The 19458-nt window shown below is 44.1% G+C and overlaps 1 protein-coding gene across 7 annotated transcripts; it reads left to right on the forward strand.

The window, feature by feature from the left end:
* Nucleotides 1-94: 94 nt before the first annotated feature.
* On the forward strand, nt 95-18767 carry URB2 (URB2 ribosome biogenesis homolog). Of its 7 annotated transcripts, none has more exons than XM_037391590.1 (10): nt 95-186; nt 337-496; nt 1686-1862; nt 3581-6959; nt 8885-9045; nt 10284-10394; nt 11332-11574; nt 12624-12714; nt 14366-14505; nt 18023-18767. In XM_037391590.1, exons 2-10 carry the CDS (start codon nt 371-373, stop codon nt 18218-18220), a joined length of 4626 nt encoding a protein of 1541 aa, XP_037247487.1. In that variant the 5' UTR covers nt 95-186; nt 337-370; the 3' UTR covers nt 18221-18767. The 7 variants fall into 7 exon arrangements, with proteins under 7 accessions (XP_037247487.1, XP_037247492.1, XP_037247491.1 ...); XM_037391595.1 differs by lacking the exon at nt 18023-18767 and adding an exon at nt 14131-14174 and having other exon boundaries at nt 14366-14504; XM_037391591.1 differs by having other exon boundaries at nt 121-191.
* The last annotated feature ends 691 nt before the right edge of the window (nt 18768-19458 follow it).

The following is a 19458-nucleotide window of genomic DNA, read 5'->3' on the forward strand; positions in this document are numbered from 1 at the left end:
ACACACGCCGCGGCGGGCGGGCGGGCGCGGGGGGGGGGGAGCGGGGCTGGGGCCGCCCCGCGCGCAGGCGCCCTGCGGCCGCCAATGGGCGCGAAGCACCTCTCAGCCCGCCTCCCGCGATCGGCGATCGGCTGGCGCTGCCTGGCGGGGACGGAGGTCAGCGGGCGGCGCGGGCCCGGCGGGACGGTGAGGGGCGGCGGGGCCTGAGGGCACGGTGAGGGGGGCTGGGGGGGCTGGTGGCGCTGGTGGTGGAGAGGTGGGTGCGGGGCGGTGCGGGGTCTGGCTGCGGGGGCCGCGAGCGGGGGCCGCCTGTCCGACCTACTGCGTTTCTTTCAGTCGGGCCTCGTCGCCTTCCCCACGCGCGGCCCCCATGGCCGCCATCTACTCGGGGATTTACCTGAAGCTGAAAAGCGCCAAGACTCCTTGGGAGGACAAACTCAAACTCGCCCGCTTTGCGTGGGTTTCGCACCAGTGCGTTCTGCCTAATAAGGAGCAAGTAAGTATTTTCTAATGGTAAATAGCGAAAGAAAACAGTCGCGGTAGTTAATTGCTGCTGAGGAATGAATTGATTTACAAAATCCAGATCTAGTTGCTTAAGCTTTTGGCCCTGGGTAGCAGTGCAGATACAGCTCTGGTGTGGAACTGTGGGCGGCTCTTGATTTCTGTGTGGTTATTTGAAATTTTTTTGTAACATATTTCAAGTAGCTTCAGCACAAAGATCTGTATTGGGGCAGGAAGAGTAATTTTTTATGGAGAGGGTTGTGTGTGCATTCTGTCTCCCAGATAGATGAGGAACCATTCCCTTCAGAGCTGTTGTTAGCGTTGGTTATTATATTTTATACAGGACGCTGTGAAGTTTGGTGCTTCTGGTCACAGTTAAGAGCAAGAACTTCAGGGTGGGAGAGCTGACTGTAGCTAGGTTTGTGTTTTCTGATGTTCTAAACTTGTTGTGCACTCACTGTGGATTCACAGGCTTCTCCTTGCTTCCAAGTGGTTTGGTGTTCTCTGCTTGGAACCCACTCTCTCCCCTCAAGTCTTTTTTTTCCTGAAGGTCTGCTCCATGTTTTCCCAAGTGAGGGGTGTCTTGTGCTGCTCCTCCTAGCTAGTAGTTTTATGGAGTCTAGGGTTTGTGCCATCTGAGATTTGTGTTTTGAGTTATGGTTATTCCAGTAAATCAGAATATTAAACTTAGCCATACATGATCATTGTATTTTTAAATCACTGATTTAAATTAGTAGGTTTCAACCTTTTCGGGTTTGCACACTTCTAAATTCCTAGGCCTGAATTTCTAGGTAATGAATTTAAACATACAAAGAGAAGGATATGAAAGGAATACCAGTTGCCTGAAGGTGAAACCCATCTGATTGTTTGTTTTAAAAGACTACATTTTCTAATCAGTATTGACTGTCAGAATTATGCCCTGATGAAAGGGCCTTAGGATGTTCACTCCTGAAAGCTGTTTTGGGATGGTACGGAGGAGCACAGGGCCAATACTGGATTTAGGATGAAAGCTCTTAGGAATTGAAATCTACAAGGGTGGAATTCTCTGCTTATTCAGAGCTTGTTCTGCTTGGATGTAGAGCGGCTGTCAAATCATGAGTGCCGTAGTTGTGAAGAAGTACTACTTTTGTCTTGTTGTTATATGGTGGTTATTAAAGATTACTTCTTTTCCCTTTTGTTAACAGGTATTACTTGATTGGGTAAGCCATGTGTTGGTTTCATACTACAGTAAGAAGTATGAACTGGAGGATGAAGTTGTTGAGAAACTCTGGGTGTATTTAGACAACATTATCCATAGTAGAAGACTGCAAGATCTCTTAAAGAGTGGGAAGACAATTGGTCTCAGTTTTTCAATTGCACAGGTAACTAAAACTGGGGATACTTTGTAATATGCTGGATAATAGCGCATATCTTCTACAGTATGCGACTCTTCCTCACAGTGTCAGTGTTACATGAGATATGTAATATTCTATCAGATGGCTTTTAGGACCTTTACTAAAAACTTCTCTGTTTCTGTTCTGCAATACGGTTTGTATTTGTACAGTACTAAGGCTGAAAATGGCAGAGTATTCTAATCGTGATCTTCCTCTCTGTCTTTAACTTCTTTGAAGTATCAGAGAGTGAACTGGTTTAAGTATTTCAATGGGTAAGTAAAAGCTCAGTTCTGTATGTTGCTTTTCTATATTATTTACTGCTTTGTATTGCCGGTTTGCCTGGGAGTCTTGGGGAGAGAGAGGTTTTCCCTCACTGTGGGGCTCATTGCTGTCTTTCGCTTGAGTACTTGTGCACTGTGACGTGGCGTTCAGCAGATCCTGTGGCTTCTTATGATGGCTCTAAACAGTGGTGGCACTGAATTACTATTGACCTTAATCATACTGTTATTTTAGCCTCAGCTGAAAGTGAATGGGGGAGACTTCAGCTACAGTTTAGGATTGAACCAGAAAGTGTAATTTCTTATTCAGCTTCCTCGTTACAGAAATAGCAGAATTGGTGTATGGCTGCAAACGCATTCAAAGTAACTGGAAAAAAGACCCTTTTAGTTGTGATCTGTTAGAAGGAAGCATGAGGGGACTGTCTTTACCTGCAGAAATTGACTTGTGAAGTACAGAGATTTGGTTGGGTTGAATTTGTGCTACGCAGAAAGTGTGCCAAATATAAATGTGATCTGGGTGTGAAAGCCTGTCTGGCTGAAGATTCGGTGAGAGGTACAGGCCAGGGTACCCTGAAGACTGAGGGCAGAGGTGGCAAGGGGTCCAGTGGACAGAATTTAAGGATCTGTTTTAGTCTGGTGGGGTTTGAGCTAAGGAGGTGAATCCACTACAAAGTGTAAAGAGACAGATGAGGTTTTTAACCCTGGAATAGAGACAGATTTGTGAATTGTTACTGAATTTGTTTGCTGACAAGATTATCTGGAGATGAGAAAAGGGAGCAAATGAAAAGGGGATCAAAGGACCCCTTTGAGGGGGATAGGGAAATAGGGACAAAAAGATGGTAGGGAAATCAAGTTTGAGAAAAGGAAGGGAAATGCAAGTTCAAATAAACGTTAATTCTGTAGTGTTGTGTATCCCTCAGAGAAGAGGGAGAACAGTCCTTCATGTTCCGGATATCAGCAAGGAAACTGGCTCTTTTTAAAATATAAAGATGATACTTGGTCAGGGACATAAACTTCCTGGATCAAAGGTTGGATGTGTGTTGTGGGGGGGTTTGTTCATGTATGTTTGGAGCATAATTTTGGGGATCGTTCAAGAAGGGAGGAAATCTACCCCTATTCCCTTTCTGCAGGATCAACTATTAGGATCAAGTGTGGATAGTCTTATGCCGTTGCCAGTAGCACATGTACTGAATGAGGGCTTCCTCAAATGCAGGGACGCAGTTCTGGCCAAAGGAGCTTCTAGTTTGAGACCAACAGTGTGAGAGGCCTGGCAGCAGCTGTTGGCAGGTCCCTGTTGCTTCCTTCTTGCAGCCAAAGTTCACAGAAGGTGATGTTGGTTCATGATGATGAGCTTTGTCTTTGTATGTAAAATTGACTGGGTTTTTTTTCTTTCTTTTTTTTTTCTACCCCCCCCCCCCCAATCTTCAGGTCATAAACGAAAGGTTATCAGAGGCCTGTTCTCAAAAAACACAGCAAAACATTGGCACAGTGCTGAGTTGCTCCAGTGGCATCCTTTCTACTCCTTCGCTCTCCATCATTTACACAGCAAAGTGTGAGCTCTTGGTTGATCTCCTCAGCAAGCTGGCCAAGCTGGCATGTCAGCAGCTGGCTTCTGATGATGCTGTGGGTTCCCAGTTGTTCAGAGTCCTCCAGCTTACCTTTACTCAGTACCTCCTGATCCAGAGGCAGCAAACCAACCCAAATCGTGTGTTTGGGCAAGTGACAAGTCACTTGCTCCAGCCGTGTCTGCTCCTGAGACACTGGCTAACTGTGAGGAGCTGGACACAAGCAGATGACAACCATGTGCGTCAGCACCTGAGCAGGGAAATCCGAAACCAAGTAGAAACTTTGCTGCAGGCTGGGTTATTCCAGCCTGAGCTTTTCTTATCCTACAAAGAGGAGCTGCTGCCAGAACAGAACCTCCAAGAGAAGAAGAAAGGAGCTTTGAAAAGTGTTTTGCTACCAGTCAGCACAGTGCAGACCAAGCTGGGCAGTGGCTTTTGTGAACCTGCCCTTCATGGAGCTGCTGTGGCTGGTTCAGTGTCCCTGCTATATAAGCTCTTTCTGGACTCGTACTGTAAGGCGGAAAACCACCTTGTGTGTTTCCACATGCTGAGCAGCCTTTTTGGCTGTCTCAGGCTCTCTGGCCTACAGCAGGGTGTGTGGGAGGATATGCTCTCCCCTGCGGACTGGAGCACGGAGCTGCTTGCTTTGGAACAGCTTCTGAACTTGGTGCTTAGCAGTGATATCTATAATGTTGCCCGTGACCGTATCCGGCACAAGGAGGTACAGTTTGGGTTTTACCGCAAGCTAGCACAGGTGTTGTTGAGGCACTCCCAAGCTTCCATCCCTGCTTGGTTCAGGTGTCTCAAACTCTTGATGTCATTAAACCACCTTATAGTAGAGCCAGACCTGGATGACTTAGTGGCCTCAGCATGGATTGATGCCGAGGTCTCTGAGCCACGCACGAAGAAACCCCAGGAGGCTCTCATCAACACCATGTTTCAGACTTACTCCAAGCTGCGACAATTCCCACGGCTCTTTGAGGAGGTATTGACAGTCATTTGCCAGCCAGCTGCTGATCAGCTGAGACTGCCTGTCTTCTCTGCTGGCCTGACAGTAAAGCTTCATGAGTGCCTCCTTGAACTGCCACCCAACCAGATTCTGGACATTTTGTGTCTCTTTGTGGAGAAATGCCAGACCTTTATCATTCCTGATGTTGAAGGGTCAGTTGACATGGCCTTGAAGCTGCTGTCGGTGAGCTTGGTGCTGCACGCTTTTCTGTTCAACATGAGGAGCCTAGATGATGTCACCCCTTCCCCTGTGGTCCTTCGCACTCAGAGTCTGCTGGCAAAGATGCAGAAGGGAATAATTCAGCCACTGATGGAGCTGCTGCAGGCTCCTAGAAGAGAGGAAGAGAAGTCAGACCTTTGGCTAAGAAAGGCCAGTGACTCTGCTCTCCTCCTTGTTTACACTTGGGTTGAGGTAGACACTTTGTTTGGTGTTAGCTGCAGTAAATATGTGTCTCCAAAAGCTGAAATTGCTGCTGCTGTTACTGAACCTGCTGCAAGGCACTGGGGCATTTCAGCTTTACTCCCTGGTGTGGAGGAGCAGTGCTGGGAGAGAGTCATGGAACTTGCAAATAGTTTTGCCTCCACTAGTAAATATTGCTTAGAACTGCTCACGCTTCAGAAAATAAAGATGATTTTAATACAGACAAAAGCTGACCTACAGACCTTGCAGCATGCTACAGCTTTCATCCTGGAGTCCGGGAGATCCAGCATGAACAGGGGAGAATCTGAACCATGGGATGGAGATATCGGCGCAATAAGTGATCTTACTTACCCCACAGCACACTGGCACCTCATCATCTCCAACCTGACTATCCTGTTGCCGTTTATGTCCCTGAAGGATGTAGAGTACCTTGCAAATGTGCTTCTAGAGACCTTAGTATTGGCCAAAGATCAGGAAGCTGCCGCAGACCAGGAGTCTTTCATCAGCATTGGGAAGGTATCTCTTGGTTTGATGCATAGCTCCTTTCTTCCAGAAATGAAGGTCCTGCATTGTGCTTTTCTGACCAGTCTTATTCGTCGGTTTGCTAGGGTGCTGCCCACTGCTGCCAAGGATTCAGTAGATCAGCCAGTTCAACAGCTGTCTGCAGGTAATATCCCTTGGCATGAAGAAATGCTGGCTCACTGCAGATCTGTTGATCTGTGGGAAGCACCATCAGAAAACAAACTGCAGAAGAATGAGTTCAGCTTGTCTTGGAAAACACTGGAGAAGGTTGCCCAGTGTATAGTACTGTTAGCAAAAAGCTGCTGCCCTGTCATCCTGAAAGAAAGTCAGCTAGAAAGCTGCTTGGGTTTGCTAGAAATTGCTTCTCTTCTGAAACTAGACAGTCTTCTTCCCTCTGACTGTACCCGGTGTTTTCTGGTGCTCCTGTCCCTGCTAGCCAATACCAGGGCTAGAGTCTCTTGCAGCAAGCTGTTACTGCTGAAGTTTTTAAGTACCTGCTTCCGCCTCCTGAGGTGCTTGCAAGCTGGCAGGAATGCCAGCTGTATTTTTAAGGTGTTTCACGCCAGTGATGTTCTTGAGGCTGTTATGACCTCCCAGCTTACAGCTAGCAAATTCTTCACTGATGTCTTGACTGTTCCTGTTTGGGGACAGTATCTCCAGGAAGCCCAAGCCTTTTTGGAAAACTTTCTTCAGATGATTATTGAAAGAAGGCAAAGTGTGAGGCTCAACTTGGAAAAGTTCATGTCTTTCCTGGTAAGCTGCAAGTCAGATGGTGGTGCAGCCAAAAGCAAAGGCTGGAAAAACTGGAATCCCGCAGCTGGGCAGTTACTGCTCATGGCATTCACCACACTCTGTCACGTAGTCACACTCCACCTTCAGCAGCTGCCAGAAAAGAAGCTGCAGTCTGCGAATGTACTGTCTGCTCTGTTGGAGCCAGTAGTTGTGCAAATGGTCAGAACTGTTGAAGACGGTCTTCAGAGTAACACTGAAAACGAGCCTTTGCCTGTAGCATTCATACCATCTGTCACTACTCTTCTCAAAGCAGATCTGAGCCATGCTGTCAAAAAGGGCTGGCAGAAGGAGCCCAGTGGGTTTTTGGAGCAACCCCGTATTAAACTGTACCAAAAGTTTTACTCTCAGATACTGAGAGAGCTGCCCTGTGCCGGAGGTAATCTACAGTTCCTTCAGTCTGCGTTGCAGTTCCTAACGATCTTCTGCTCAGTGCCAGAGCTGTATCCTGGAAAAGAAACAGCGGTCATGGTTGTTTTTGCTATAAAAAAGCTTCTTTCTGGTATGAAAACTCCCTTTCTCCACTTCCTTTGCTAATTTTGCAGTGCAGAGGCGAGTTAAAAGGCACATAGCTTTTTGAAAAGCCTCTATGTGTTTACTTGTGTTAAAGAAGTAGCCTGTCCTTTTATAAATGCATAACAGGAAAATTTTCTAGGAGGCAATGTTGTGGTACCTGGATCACAGCCACCATCTAATTTGGTAACGATCCTCTCCTGGAAGATGCAAACATCTTAACAAAGTTGAGGTCCTGAGTTACTTGTCCCTGTAGAACATTTTGACAGTAACTAGAACATGGTAATTCCTCTGGATGTAGGGCTGAAGGTGCCATGTTCTACTCATATAGGCGGTGTAGTAGGCACTGCTGAAGCAGCTGATGTGTGCCAGGTCAGATCGGATGTGTCTTATCTGACAATCGCAGAGGACCTTACAGTAAAACACTCATCTGTTTTTGTATCTGATAGGTGAGGTTTTAGAATGATGACAATCACCTAACTCAAGCGTGCCGAACACCTGTAATTCTGATTAAAAAAAATTCTGAAGAAAAACCCTGTGGGGATTTGGCAGATCAGTCCCATTATCCCCATCAAATAAAGAGCCAGGGCTAGGAAAGACGGTTCTTGCCAGCTGTGTGACCTAATGGCTTCTTTTTATTGTCTTGTTCAGAGAGAGGAACTAAACGCAGCACAGATGTAACGGTTCTCTTTGACTTCTTCAAAGAGTTGGAATTCATTGAACTTACTGCTAACATGCTCTACTGCAGTAGTCTCCAAACATTTTTGATTGTGCACACATATCAGTAAAAAAATAAATAAATTGAGCATGCAGCCTCAATATATGTTTATTTATATGCATGTGCTACTCTACTGGTATGCTATGTACTTTACAAAGCATACACAAAAGTTTAACAAGCATGAGATGAAGATGAAATAAACATTTTTACATTTTATTTTATTTATTAAAGATATTTTCTTTACAATTCCCACACCCCAGTGGCTTGTCTTGTGCAGACCCTGGGGTGTGCGCTCTCCACTTCAGAGGCTATTGCTCAAATGAACCACAATCATGATCTCAGATGTTTTTACTGGCATTAGGTAGCTAAGAACAGAGCACAGCTCTCCATGGAAAATCTGATCTTGAATTTGAAAAGTTGAGTTTGATCTAGGGGTTCAGTAAGGGCACTGAGAGCAGGGATTTCGCATTAGAACTAGGGACCATAAGGATGTGTCAATTGCTGTGATTTTTCTCCTGAGTTTTCTCTCCCTCATCCTGTGCCTCACTTCACTGTTGTAAGATTGGTAAAGTGCTTTTGCCTGGAGACATAATTAATCACTGTAAAATGCTGTAAGAATTTCTGATGAATAAGTAAAGTATTCAGTGAGGTGAAATATGAATTCCTGTTGAAGAAGACTTTTGGCATTGCCACAGATCCTGTGGATACTTGTGGAACTAAGAAACAAGCCATCGGAATCAATTAAGATACAAGTTAGTCTAGGACTCCCTACGTAGTAATAATGGAGTGAGTGGGGAGTGTGAATTATGATCAGTAGAGACCTAAACTTTCTCAGCCTAATGCTTTTGTGACTTGTGATGGCTCTGTGGCCAGCATTTGTCGTAAAGCCTTGTGGGCTGTTTAGCCTCCTCCCTTGGCTTGGGCACACGCTTTATTGTAGTGTTTCCGTGCTGGTAAAGGCTTTTTATTGGTATAATGACTGCTCTGTGAACCCTAGGGTAGGAAATACTTGAGAACAGCAATCCATTGCACTAGTAGGGAGGGAGGTAAAGGGAAATCATGGGGCCCTCTATGCATTTGTGTATTAAAAAGGTACCTGCAGAGCTGTTTTAAGGTTCAGTTCACCCTGTTCTTACCTGTTGAAGTCCTTGTGTTGGGAATTGATTAATACATGCTGCTGTCTCTTGACTACGTAGGTCCTGCAATCACAACCCAGATGATCCAAAGTATGCAGATAGAGCTGACAGAGGTGCTTGTCCAGCTGCTGGGAAACTGCTCGGCTGAGGAGTTTTATACCATAATGAGGCTGGTGCTACAGGGACTTGAAATGAGGAATGTTTGGCAACAGAAAGCTAAAGTAAGGCATGAGCTTAGTTTAGTCAACTTCCTTCTTCAGTTTCCTGGATCTTGATAAAATTTTGTTGTCTGAATAACATCTGATAAATATTTTTTTCCTCTTCCTGCTTTATGTTCAGCGGTCAAGTCAAATTAATTTACGTGTTTAAGGGCTTGGTAACCACGCTGAGGTATATATGTTCTGGATATAAATTAAGAGAGGTGGAAAGATCATGGAAACCTACTGGAAAAACTTTCTGTCCCGTTTAAGGACTCAGCAGTCTTAATTCCATGTATTATTAACAGAAACCACACAGCTGTGATGTTACAGGCCATGCTACAATTATTTTTCTACTTGCTTATCAGAGCTCTTGCATGACAGATACTAGCAGTCAGTGAGTTTAACCACTGTTTGTCTGTGGCTGCTCTTAAAGTGTTAAAGGGACTTTTAGAAATGCTGGCATTTTTACATAAAATCAAAACTGCACCTGTGCTTTTGATATTTGTCTCTATAAAGATATACTCTGTAATAACCAGGTACCATTCAGTAGCCTTTTAAATACTGAGCCTTTCTCCTGAGCAGCTTAAGCAGCAGCGGTGACATATGGAACACTTCTGGCAAAAAAGCCAGCTGTACCTCCATAAAAAGCTCAGTGACATGAGAATGGAACTTGGATTGAACTTGGGGGTTTATCTGGCTCTGTCTTATTTGTCAGAAATAGACAAGAATGTACTGCATGAATTCTAGATACATCTTTTTGAAAGTGTGTCTGGAGTTCTTGTACTGTGCATATAATTCCTGCCACCTAAGAATAGCTAGAATAGCTTGTAATGTATTTCTTTTATCAACCTCTCATAACAGCCAGCAAGTAAGAAAAAAACTGCTGCCAAATGCAGCATTCTTAGCATATAGTATACTGCTGTCCTTGTATTCTCATTGCTTCCCTCTGTTATCTAGTGGCAGTTGAAGGAAAAGGCTTTCCTTTCTTAAAAATCACGTAAGCCTTTCTGTACAGTAAGTTGCTTGTGAAATAAATATAGCATGCAGTACATTTGGGCCAGTGCTGTTCAGCATATTGAGTTTTGCTGAGCTGCTGCTTACTTCACAGCTTCCAAAGAGATGCGTTGGTGGGAGGACTTTCATGTGTCAAGGCTCTGGTAATGCTCAAAACTGCCACTGCCCTTGAAAGAGCTCTTCTGTACTTGAAAGCAGCCAGTGCATCTTGTACCCACGACTGATCATCAATTTGCTTTCTGCAGGAAGTATTGTCAGCTGTTACGCTAACCAAATTGTTGCTCAGCTGCCCATTAAGCGGAGACAAAGAAAAAGCTTTCTGGTTTGCCAGCCCACAGATAATCACAGCTTTAGCTGTAAGTATCTCTTTATTGTAACTTCATTACCTATCCATTTTATTTGTTGGAGTCTGCAGTTGTTTACATCTAACATGCACAGAGGCATACAGAAACAAAAAAGGGGTGGATATTAGACAAAGCCATACCACATCCACCTGTGCTTTTTTGTCTAGACCCTCTCTCCCCTCCTTCCTCAAGTAAATCTGTGAGTGCAGTGCGTAGGTTGTCCATTTCTTATTATCAGTAATTTTCTGGGACTGCACCTTGTAATCTGGAGCTTGTGAGAAACTGCTTGGGCTGCAGCGAAGAGAGTCTAAATCTCTTGTCCTTCCTCCTGTCCAAAGGAGAAGGTAACTGTCAGCCACGTGTCATAGCAGAAGCCAACAGCAGCAAAACAAAACAAAAAAAGTGCTTGTATTAAGGAAATAATAATATAGATTCACTGAATTATGAATGGGAAGCTTAACTTAAAGTTATGAAACCCATGTTTCCTGTCCCTCATTTGTACAGCATACAAACCTAGTGATGCAGTTTTTTCTTCTCTGATAGTGATGGTGTCTGTAGACCCGCATTTGTCAGAGGTTGGCTCTGCAGTGCCTGGGAACCATGAGCATGCAATTTATGCCTTTTTTTGTTTGGTTTGCATGCTTGTAAAGAAGAGAACTGCATCCGTGCATCCATGTGAGAGGGTGCAAAGAGGTGGTGGTTGTCAGGGGACTGGAAAGTATTACAATTCCACGCTCACAGCAATGCTTTCTTGAAGGGCATCATGTGCATCCTTGCCCAGGATGCCGTTTCACAAAAATGGCAAAAATGCAGGAGTCTCCCTGTCAGTCCAGCTTGCAGCAGTCTAGTTCCACTGACTCAAGTCAGAGCATTATGGTTCTCTGGTGTGCAAATGGTAGTGATAGGTGGCTAATGCACTCCTCGTTATCTGTTTCCTGTATCCTTGTAGATGCAAACCAAAGAGGCCTGTCAGGACCAGTCACTGGTTTCCACCATAGTTATACCTATTCTAGAGACTGCAGCAGCACTGCTAAGGCAAGGAGAAGGGATTCTCTTAAATCCACACCATGTGGCACTGTCATTCAGCATTCTCCTGACAGTCCCTTTGGATCATCTGAAGACAGAAGACTATCGTGGTGTCTTCCTGGGAGTCCATGAAGTGCTCTTCTCTATTGTGCAGTGTCATCCAAAGGTACATCTGTGAGGGAGTGGGAGGAGGGGAAAAAGGTGGAAAGAACGAACATAGAGGCCGTGATGAGATTTTTATTTTTCTTTGAATAGTGGCTTTGAAAGAATTTGTCCTGATAGTATGAAAATGCTTTGTACTGTTTGTCATTTAGAAGGCTGGGAATCTCAAAATCACATAATTTCAGTTGCTTTTCTGCTTTGTTTTATTGCCTGCATTGTTCTTTGGCAGCAGATTGCTTATCAACATCTGATGCCAGATTAGAATAAGACTTTCCCTATTTTTATGATTGATTTCTAGAAGCACTAATGTCGCAGGCTCTAGGAGCTCATTCTCACTGGAGATCAAGATTCTGCAATCCTTAGAAAGCAGGCCTTAGATGTGTTAGAAGTTGGTGACCTTCAAACGTTGTACCATCCTGGTGTTCTTGTCAGCCTTCTGGCGTGGGAAAGTGAAGATGTGCCAGCACTTGCAGGGGGCTGGTGATACTCCTACATGGAATATGTAGGCAGAGGTGGAAGAAAAAAAGGAAAGGGGCCTCATGCATTTGTATTAGAACTGAGGGTGAAGCTAAAGATGGGGAAATGGCAAATTCTAAAAGCAAGGCAGTACACATTGCTAAAATGCCCTTACGAAAACCCTGGTGGTAGAAAGCTGCCTATCCAGGCTGTTTTCACACAGTGATCTGTGGTGTTATTGGACCCTGTGTTCTGTGAATCATTCTGGCTACACAGGTTCTCTACCAGCAAGAACAAATTTCCTAGACGTTAGGGTACTAAATCAAATGCTGCTTCGGAGAGATGAAGTAACTTTAATATGCTTATTTGTTATTTGTATTTGAATATGGCCAGGACTGCAGCCCTGCCTCAGGATTTTCATGTTCTAGATACTGTATGGGAGCACAATGAAGAGAGTCTCTGCTCCTGACAGCTCTATAGACCATATAGTTCCCTTCACAGGAATTGATCTCCCTCAGCCTGTGGGGTGGTGTACCTCTGCCCTCTCTACTCCCTTTACTATATCATCTCAGATGTTTTTACTTCATGTCTTTGCAGGTGCTGTTGAAAGCAGCACCGTCTTTTCTGAACAGTTTCCATCGTCTGGTTGTTTCTGTCATGCATGAAGGACGTCAGAAAGGAGACAGAGGTACCGGATCTTTTCCACTTTTGCATTATATATACACACACACTGGAATTTTGTATACTTTGCAAGAGGAGGTGCAGAAATGGGCGGTCTGACACCAGAAGCAAAGTCCTCAAACGCTAGCTGTGGCATTGAAACAGTCAGTCCTGTAGCCCTGTCTGTCCTTTATGTAAAACCGAGGATGAGCTTTTTAGTGTCCGTGGGCTTACGAAGATAACTGGGGCTCCTGTGGAGCTGCATGCAGACAGCACTGCTTTAGGTGAGTAAGGTGTTCGCCACAGGAGAACTTACAGGAGTCAGTAAGGCTTGCTGTGCCCAGGTTCTGCTCTTCCTATCAACCCCCGGTGCCTGAAAGCACGGTGGCTGTGAAGTCTGGTGGTCCATGCTAATATGCCAGAGTTCTAGCCCCAAACTGATTGTACTAAATCGAGCTTCTCGAGGCTGGAACTAAGTTTACTACAGACCTGAATTGTCACCATTCTATATTAGGCTTAAAGCCAGAACATTACACATATCTGAAGTATCAATTGGGATTAGCTGATATATCTGTATAGTCAAGGATTTGGAATTAGGGTGGTTAAATATCTCAAAAGGAAGAAAAAAAATAAGACTTCACTGGAAGTTATTAAAGAATTTGCATTGTTGAAGTAGCCAAGTCAAAGATGTTCACAGTGATGAAGGTAATCATCCTGTGCTTTATGCTGGTCAGGACACAAATATCCTGTCATTAATAGCAGTGACTTATTGAGACAATCAGTTGCAGGCCATGAAGTCAACTGGTATCCCGGCTTTCCACTGATGTCCTACAGATTATGCCATGTTCAGATTTATCTCGGTTGATATGTTGCCCACAGCTGCGGGCAAGTGTAAGTGTATGTGTGTGTCATGGAGGAATATACTAACAAAGGCTCAGTGATAGACAAAAAGGGTATGTTGAACTGGTGCCAAACTTTGAGAATTTGAGAATTATTGCTTGCTTCTGCAATACGTTTACGTAAGGCAGGGGTAACGGGAAATATACAGGTATGTGGCACCCTCAAGTTGATGCAGGATTATTCTATTTTCGTAACAGTTTACAAGAAAAGAGTTTCTGGAATTTCCTTCTCCCTTGTTTGTGTTACCTTCATTCGTTGCCTACTGAGTAAATTCTCAGGTGATCTCTCCAGCCTCACTTTAAATATCTCCAGCGATGTGGCTTCTGCTGCTGTATTCCACATAATAGATCTCATCAGGAAGCTTTCTTACTATGCTGTTTCTAAGAGATGTCTTCTGATTTTCTGTAGGTAGAGAATATAATTTTCCTGTCTCCTTGTTCTCTCCTCCACAGTGCTAGCTGGGACTGAATCATGGAAGGGACTGTAGCAGTAGCGGCTGCTTTTAGCACTTCAACATCTGTAACAAATACTTTTTGCCTTGCAGTGCACAAGGAGTCGGAATCAGCGTGCTCTTACAAGATAACCGCTGTAAGAGATGCGTATGGTGTGTTGTTGGGGGCCTTTCAGCTGGGGCTTCATAAGAAAAGATAAATTGGGCAAGCTGGCATTGGCTTCATGTAGTTCAAGAATCATGGAAGACTGGGTGATGATTCTTTGGTGTTTTTTTCCTAGTGTTTTTAAGCCTCAAATGCCAGGCTGCACATCTTTTTCTGTTTTAGGCAACACCGATGAGTTTGAAGTTATACTGAAGTGTGCACACTTGGTGGAACGGATGTATACTCATATTGCTGCAGAAATGGAGGACTTCACTGTGTTTTCTGCTTTCATTGTGGCTCAGTATGTGACTGAATTGCAGAAGGTAACATGTTCTCATTCATCTTGAAAGTGCCATGGTATTGTGCTGGCTTTGGAATTCCTGTTCCAAAGTGTTAAATTGTGTAAAATCTGTGAAGTTATGAAAGTTGCTGTGCCTCGTGGGGATACAGGTTTGATCTAGACACTGTTACTTCGAGCAAGAGTTCCTGAGAATCTTTCTTACCCAGCTTCAGCTCCTGAAAACTTTCTAAAGGTGTGAGCTGTGGGGGCTTTTTAAGGCAAAACAGTGCAATGCCTATTTACAGAACTGCTTTGCTTTTCTGTCATGTCAGGTGTTGCTTTTCCTGCCTGTTGTGTTAGGTGGTTCTCCCAGCTAGTCTCAGTTGTCCAAAACTGAGCAGATAGGGCCCCATCTGGCTAAACAATGGAGAAAAATTCTCCTGGAAAATATCTTTTAATCTGGTCAAAATGAGTAAATGAATGGGAAAAATGTTACCAAGCTGGAGAATTATTAGCTTTTCAGTAACTCTCCCTTACCAAAGATACTCTGATCCTTACTGAAACAACTGCTCCTGCTATTAGGGATGCCAGAGCCAGGTCAGTAGCTTCTGACATCCAGACCTAAGTTCAAATTGTCATTCTGTTCAGCCTGATGGATTTAGATTTCACCAGGGTTTGAATGCTGCGTGTGTTGCAATTACCTGTAAATGGTTTATTTGTGACTCTGGTCTGGGCATGGGCTGAAATACAGAAAGGAATTTTAGTCTTTGTTTTTAGGCTCTCTTACTATAAAAATATCCCTACTGGTGCTATGTTTCTGAAGGATTATGATGTAACCAATGTAAGTAACCACGAAGGTTGTTATGGATCTTAAACTCGGCTGCCTTTTCTATTACCTGGCTTTTTTCCGAGGTTTGTGAGCAAAACAGCGGGATATGTGAGTTTTTAGCCATGTTTTTTAGTGTTCCTGGTAAATTGGTTATTGTTTAGGTAGTAAACATAGTAGTTCAGCAAATACTAGGGATTTAGTAATTTAGTAAACTGAATTACTGTTAAGACTGCTGCTCTGTCTCTGAAATCTGTAATCTGTTCACCACTGAATGTGAGTTAGAAAGCCTGACTTGAATTGTCAAATGACCTTTTAAAGTTGAAAGGACACTTACCTCAAGACAAAGTCTCATGAGACTTCTAGGAAGGTTTTGTGCCGTACTTGCACTGGGAAATCAAAGTGTGATAGCTGAAACCACAGGTCAGTAATGTATGTATGGAACCCTTGGGTGTGGAAAGGGGAATTGGTGTAGTGAGCCACCAGATGCTGTGACAAAGGCGTTTTCTGTCTGACAGAATAGGTAGCTCACAAGTAGGCAATGATTTATTGCTCATTAGGCTGGTTGGAATTGATGGATACTGGTGGAAGGGGAGGCCTCATCATGCCTGTCTTGAGAGGCACGTACACGTCTTTCATGTTGCTCTGCAGAGGGAGAGAGAAACTCCTTTAACCGTTCATCACTTCAGACTCCAGATCAGTGGCTTTCAGCCTGTGATCTGAAGACCCTGGAGGTCCATCAAAGGTAACAGAAAAACATGTTGGTAGATTTAAGTCTGTGTATGGGCATCTGCACACTTCCTGGAACCCTTTTAAGGTCTGCAGACCAAAACTGGTGAAAGCTACTGGCCCAAACAGTCACTTACTCCTAAAGTAGCTGTGTAACAGTCCCCTCAGTGCTTCCTCTTTATACCAGGAAATTAATTATCCTTGTGAATTATTTTGTGTTAATCTAGAAAGATTCCTTGTTGGAGTGGGTGGCATCTATAGCCTCTTTCATGCTGTTGACAGTGCTTTTCCCCTGTTGTCTATGAGCTGTTGCTTAATTCAGCATAGTGAAATACCTCTTCACACATTTAATGTCTCACATCAAGAGCTCTGTAATGCTTGACAAATTGGTTGTGCTAACTATATAGACCATAAAACACTTAAAAGCATAATTAACTGCCAGCCAGTAGTGGCAGTTGTTTAAATCTTTGGTTGTGCTTCCCATAGTGTTATTGGAGGTTGTTTATAGGAAACTGCACTGCAAAGCAAGAATGACCCAAATAAGGCACGGGTCCAGATTAATTTGTGATGTGAGGGATGCAGTTCCATTAACTGCAGCTCTGAGGTATCTGCTTATCCCAAGTGGGACATCTGGTCCATCTTGTTAATAGCTGTGGGTTTTCCCACCCTTGTTCTCTGCAGTCATTTCTCTGCCCTAGGAAGGGAGAGCCCAGCCCAGTGCATTCACTGGGAGTTGTGATGCTGAACCCGGTCTGTTACTTTGGTGCATGGTGCAGGGAGAAATAGCATCTGTTATAAATCAGCCAATAGATAACTGACATAGAGGGGGAAAACATGACCACCTTTTGGATATGCAAACTCTTCAGGGTCACAGAAAGTCTTATGTGCCTTAATACCCACTGTATGTTTTTCCCAGCTATGTTAGCAGGTCTAATAAAATATATTAGCTGTTTTATGTTTAGGGCAGAGAAAGAGCAGGAGCCTGTCACAGTGATTAGGAGTGCACTTCATTAGCCGAAAGTTTATTAGTTGCCTCAGGAAGAAAGAAGTCTGAATTTTAATGACAGCTTTTTATGTAATTTTCATTAGGCCTGGAGTGCAGAAGCTTAGGTTTGGAGGCATAAAGCTCATTTGGGGATGCAGCAAAGACAAGACATGGTTCTGTGGCAAAAATAATGTGATTATGCCAGAGGCCTGCACCGCCTCAGGCAGCGAAGTACTTAGGAAGTGATTTGTGAGCATAGGAGAAATTTCAGTTAGCCTGGAGCACCTGAGGACTCCAGAGTCAGTGCTGATACTCCTGGCTGTAGTGGCGGTTCTGCTGGTTGTGGGGTTGAGCAGGGTAATGGCAGGAGCAGGGCACTGAGTCCCGAGTCATTTGTGGTATTTCTTCAACTTTCTGCATGACTTCAGGCAAGGTGCCCGATTCCTGGTCTTGAAACAGATCAAGGAAGTGCACATCTCCTGAGCTTTTTGAAAGCTTCTTTTATTAAGGCTTATACTTATAAAGTCTTTGGATACAAACTGTTAGGTAAGTATCAAGTTGTTAAGTGGTAAGTTAAAATTGATTGACTACCCAGTGTAAATTACAGGATAGCCTAAAGGAAGTGCTCATTTGAAACTGAGACTCAGTAGCATACGGCATGCAGAATTAACTGAAACGTGTAATCCAGGGCAAGTATTTTAGGTTTCTTTAATTGTAGTTTTTCTGCTGAGGAGTTCTCTTGTGATTCCGAGATGATCAGTGTCTTTGCCTCCACAGCAATGTGTATAGCAGCCCTCTTGCGGATTTTATTGCAAGGGGCATGCTTGTTCTGCAAAACACGTTTGCAAAAATCAGGAAAATACTGCTTGAGTCAAAATATTGGATTTTATCTAATGGGCTGTTCCAGGTGGTCTGATGCACTGGATATCATGTTGTCAGCATTTAATGTATACTGACTGTTAAAGGGGTATTTTCTTGCCTTTTTGTTTTAAGTTTAATGCGGTTTTGTTCTTCTCCTAGGTGACTTTGCACCCGGCTGTGAAGAAACATCTCACAGAAGGGATATATCACATCCTTGACCTCTGCATTGAACGCGACGTCAAGTTCTTAAATGCATCGCTACCAGCAGGTGTAAGGGAGGTCTTTAAGGATCTGTATAATGATTACAACCACTACCACAAAGCAAAAAAACAGGGGGAGGAAAAATATACTGCATGATGAATCCTGCCTGGTGCTGCATAATCAGTTATGAATTGATCTTGCAGTGCTCAGAAAATCCTTCTTTGCTGTTGGGTTTGGGATGACTAGTGAGATCAAATCTGAAGAGGGTCCTCTAAACGTGGATTGCATCTGTCTCTATGCAGCCAGCCTTTGTAGTGGGGAACAGGGGAATGGGGAGGGAGGATGTGCTGTTAGGTCTGGTCCTGCTGTGTGCCAGAAATGGCAGAACTGCTGCACCTGTGCTGGCCCCAGTGAACTCACTGGGAGCCCTGGGGAGCTCGCTGCAGTCTGGCAGCAGATGTCAGGCTTCAGGCTTTGGCACATCATAGTGCTTATCTGTGGAAGCAACAGTCTGGCGTAAAAGCCAGTGAGGGTTATAATGCCTGCTCTCGCTTATGTGGTAAGCAGAATTAAAGCAGTTAAAGTGCTTATTTTTGTACGCTGTTATTTTATATTTTGTCACTGAAGAATGTGACTGTTACACAGCCACAGGGTATGTTACTGTGTAAAACTGGAAGTACAGTAAAAAATTTGAAGGTTTGTATCTCTTTGCTTGTTTGGTTTTGTTCTTGAGTCCAGCCCTTGGCAACCTGGTCTGACCTATTGAATTACCTTGCCCAACTGTATTATCCTGTGATCTCCTGATAATCAAAAAGGCTATTTACTGCCCTGGTCGATTTACTGTCATTAAGCAATTAACACTTAGTCATCTGAGCTGTGATCACTCTCGGTGTACGTTTTTAGCTTGTTACAAATGTTACATAGCAAGACCTATCTGAGACCTTTTTGGTCTAAGCTGAGCCTTGTTGCTTTGCAGTAAATTAATCACATTTGAGCCTGCAAGAAGCTTTGTCAAATAGCTCCCTTTCATTAGCTAAACTACAGAAGTTTATTTTCTTGAAATCTAAACTTTTATGTAAGTGGTAAAACTATCTTCACACATGGACTCAGTAAAAACTCCGTTCTCTCATGTGATTACCTGCTTTAATCTGAAGGTAGGGGGTGGGTAGGGGAAGACTTTGCACTTTTACTGGGTCCACTGCCTTGTAGCAAAGTCCAAAGGATGAAGTTTTGCTGGGGCAGGAGACTCCACGTGGCCCAGACAAGGGAGGTGAGCAGGGCTGTGGGGGGAGCTGAGGCAGGTAGAGCTGGACCTTGGGGCTGGCAGGGGCTTTATGTCAAGACAGCGGCTGCTGTGCCATGCTCTGCCCTTCACGCTCCTCCTGCACTGTCCC

This window comes from Falco rusticolus, chromosome 6, assembly GCF_015220075.1.
Source record: "Falco rusticolus isolate bFalRus1 chromosome 6, bFalRus1.pri, whole genome shotgun sequence".
NCBI lineage: Eukaryota > Metazoa > Chordata > Aves > Falconiformes > Falconidae > Falco > Falco rusticolus.

What these genes read in the sequence shown, in the direction of transcription:
- URB2 (XM_037391590.1), top strand. Translation starts at nt 371, where the DNA reads ATGGCCGCCATCTACTCGGGGATTTACCTGAAGCTGAAAAGCGCCAAG. An exon ending in TATAAAAAAGCTTCTTTCTG is followed by an intron (nt 6,960 to 8,884) that starts GTATGAAAACTC and finishes TTGACTACGTAG; the next exon opens with GTCCTGCAATCACAACCCAG. An exon ending in ACGTCAGAAAGGAGACAGAG is followed by an intron (nt 12,715 to 14,365) that starts GTACCGGATCTT and finishes TTTCTGTTTTAG; the next exon opens with GCAACACCGATGAGTTTGAA.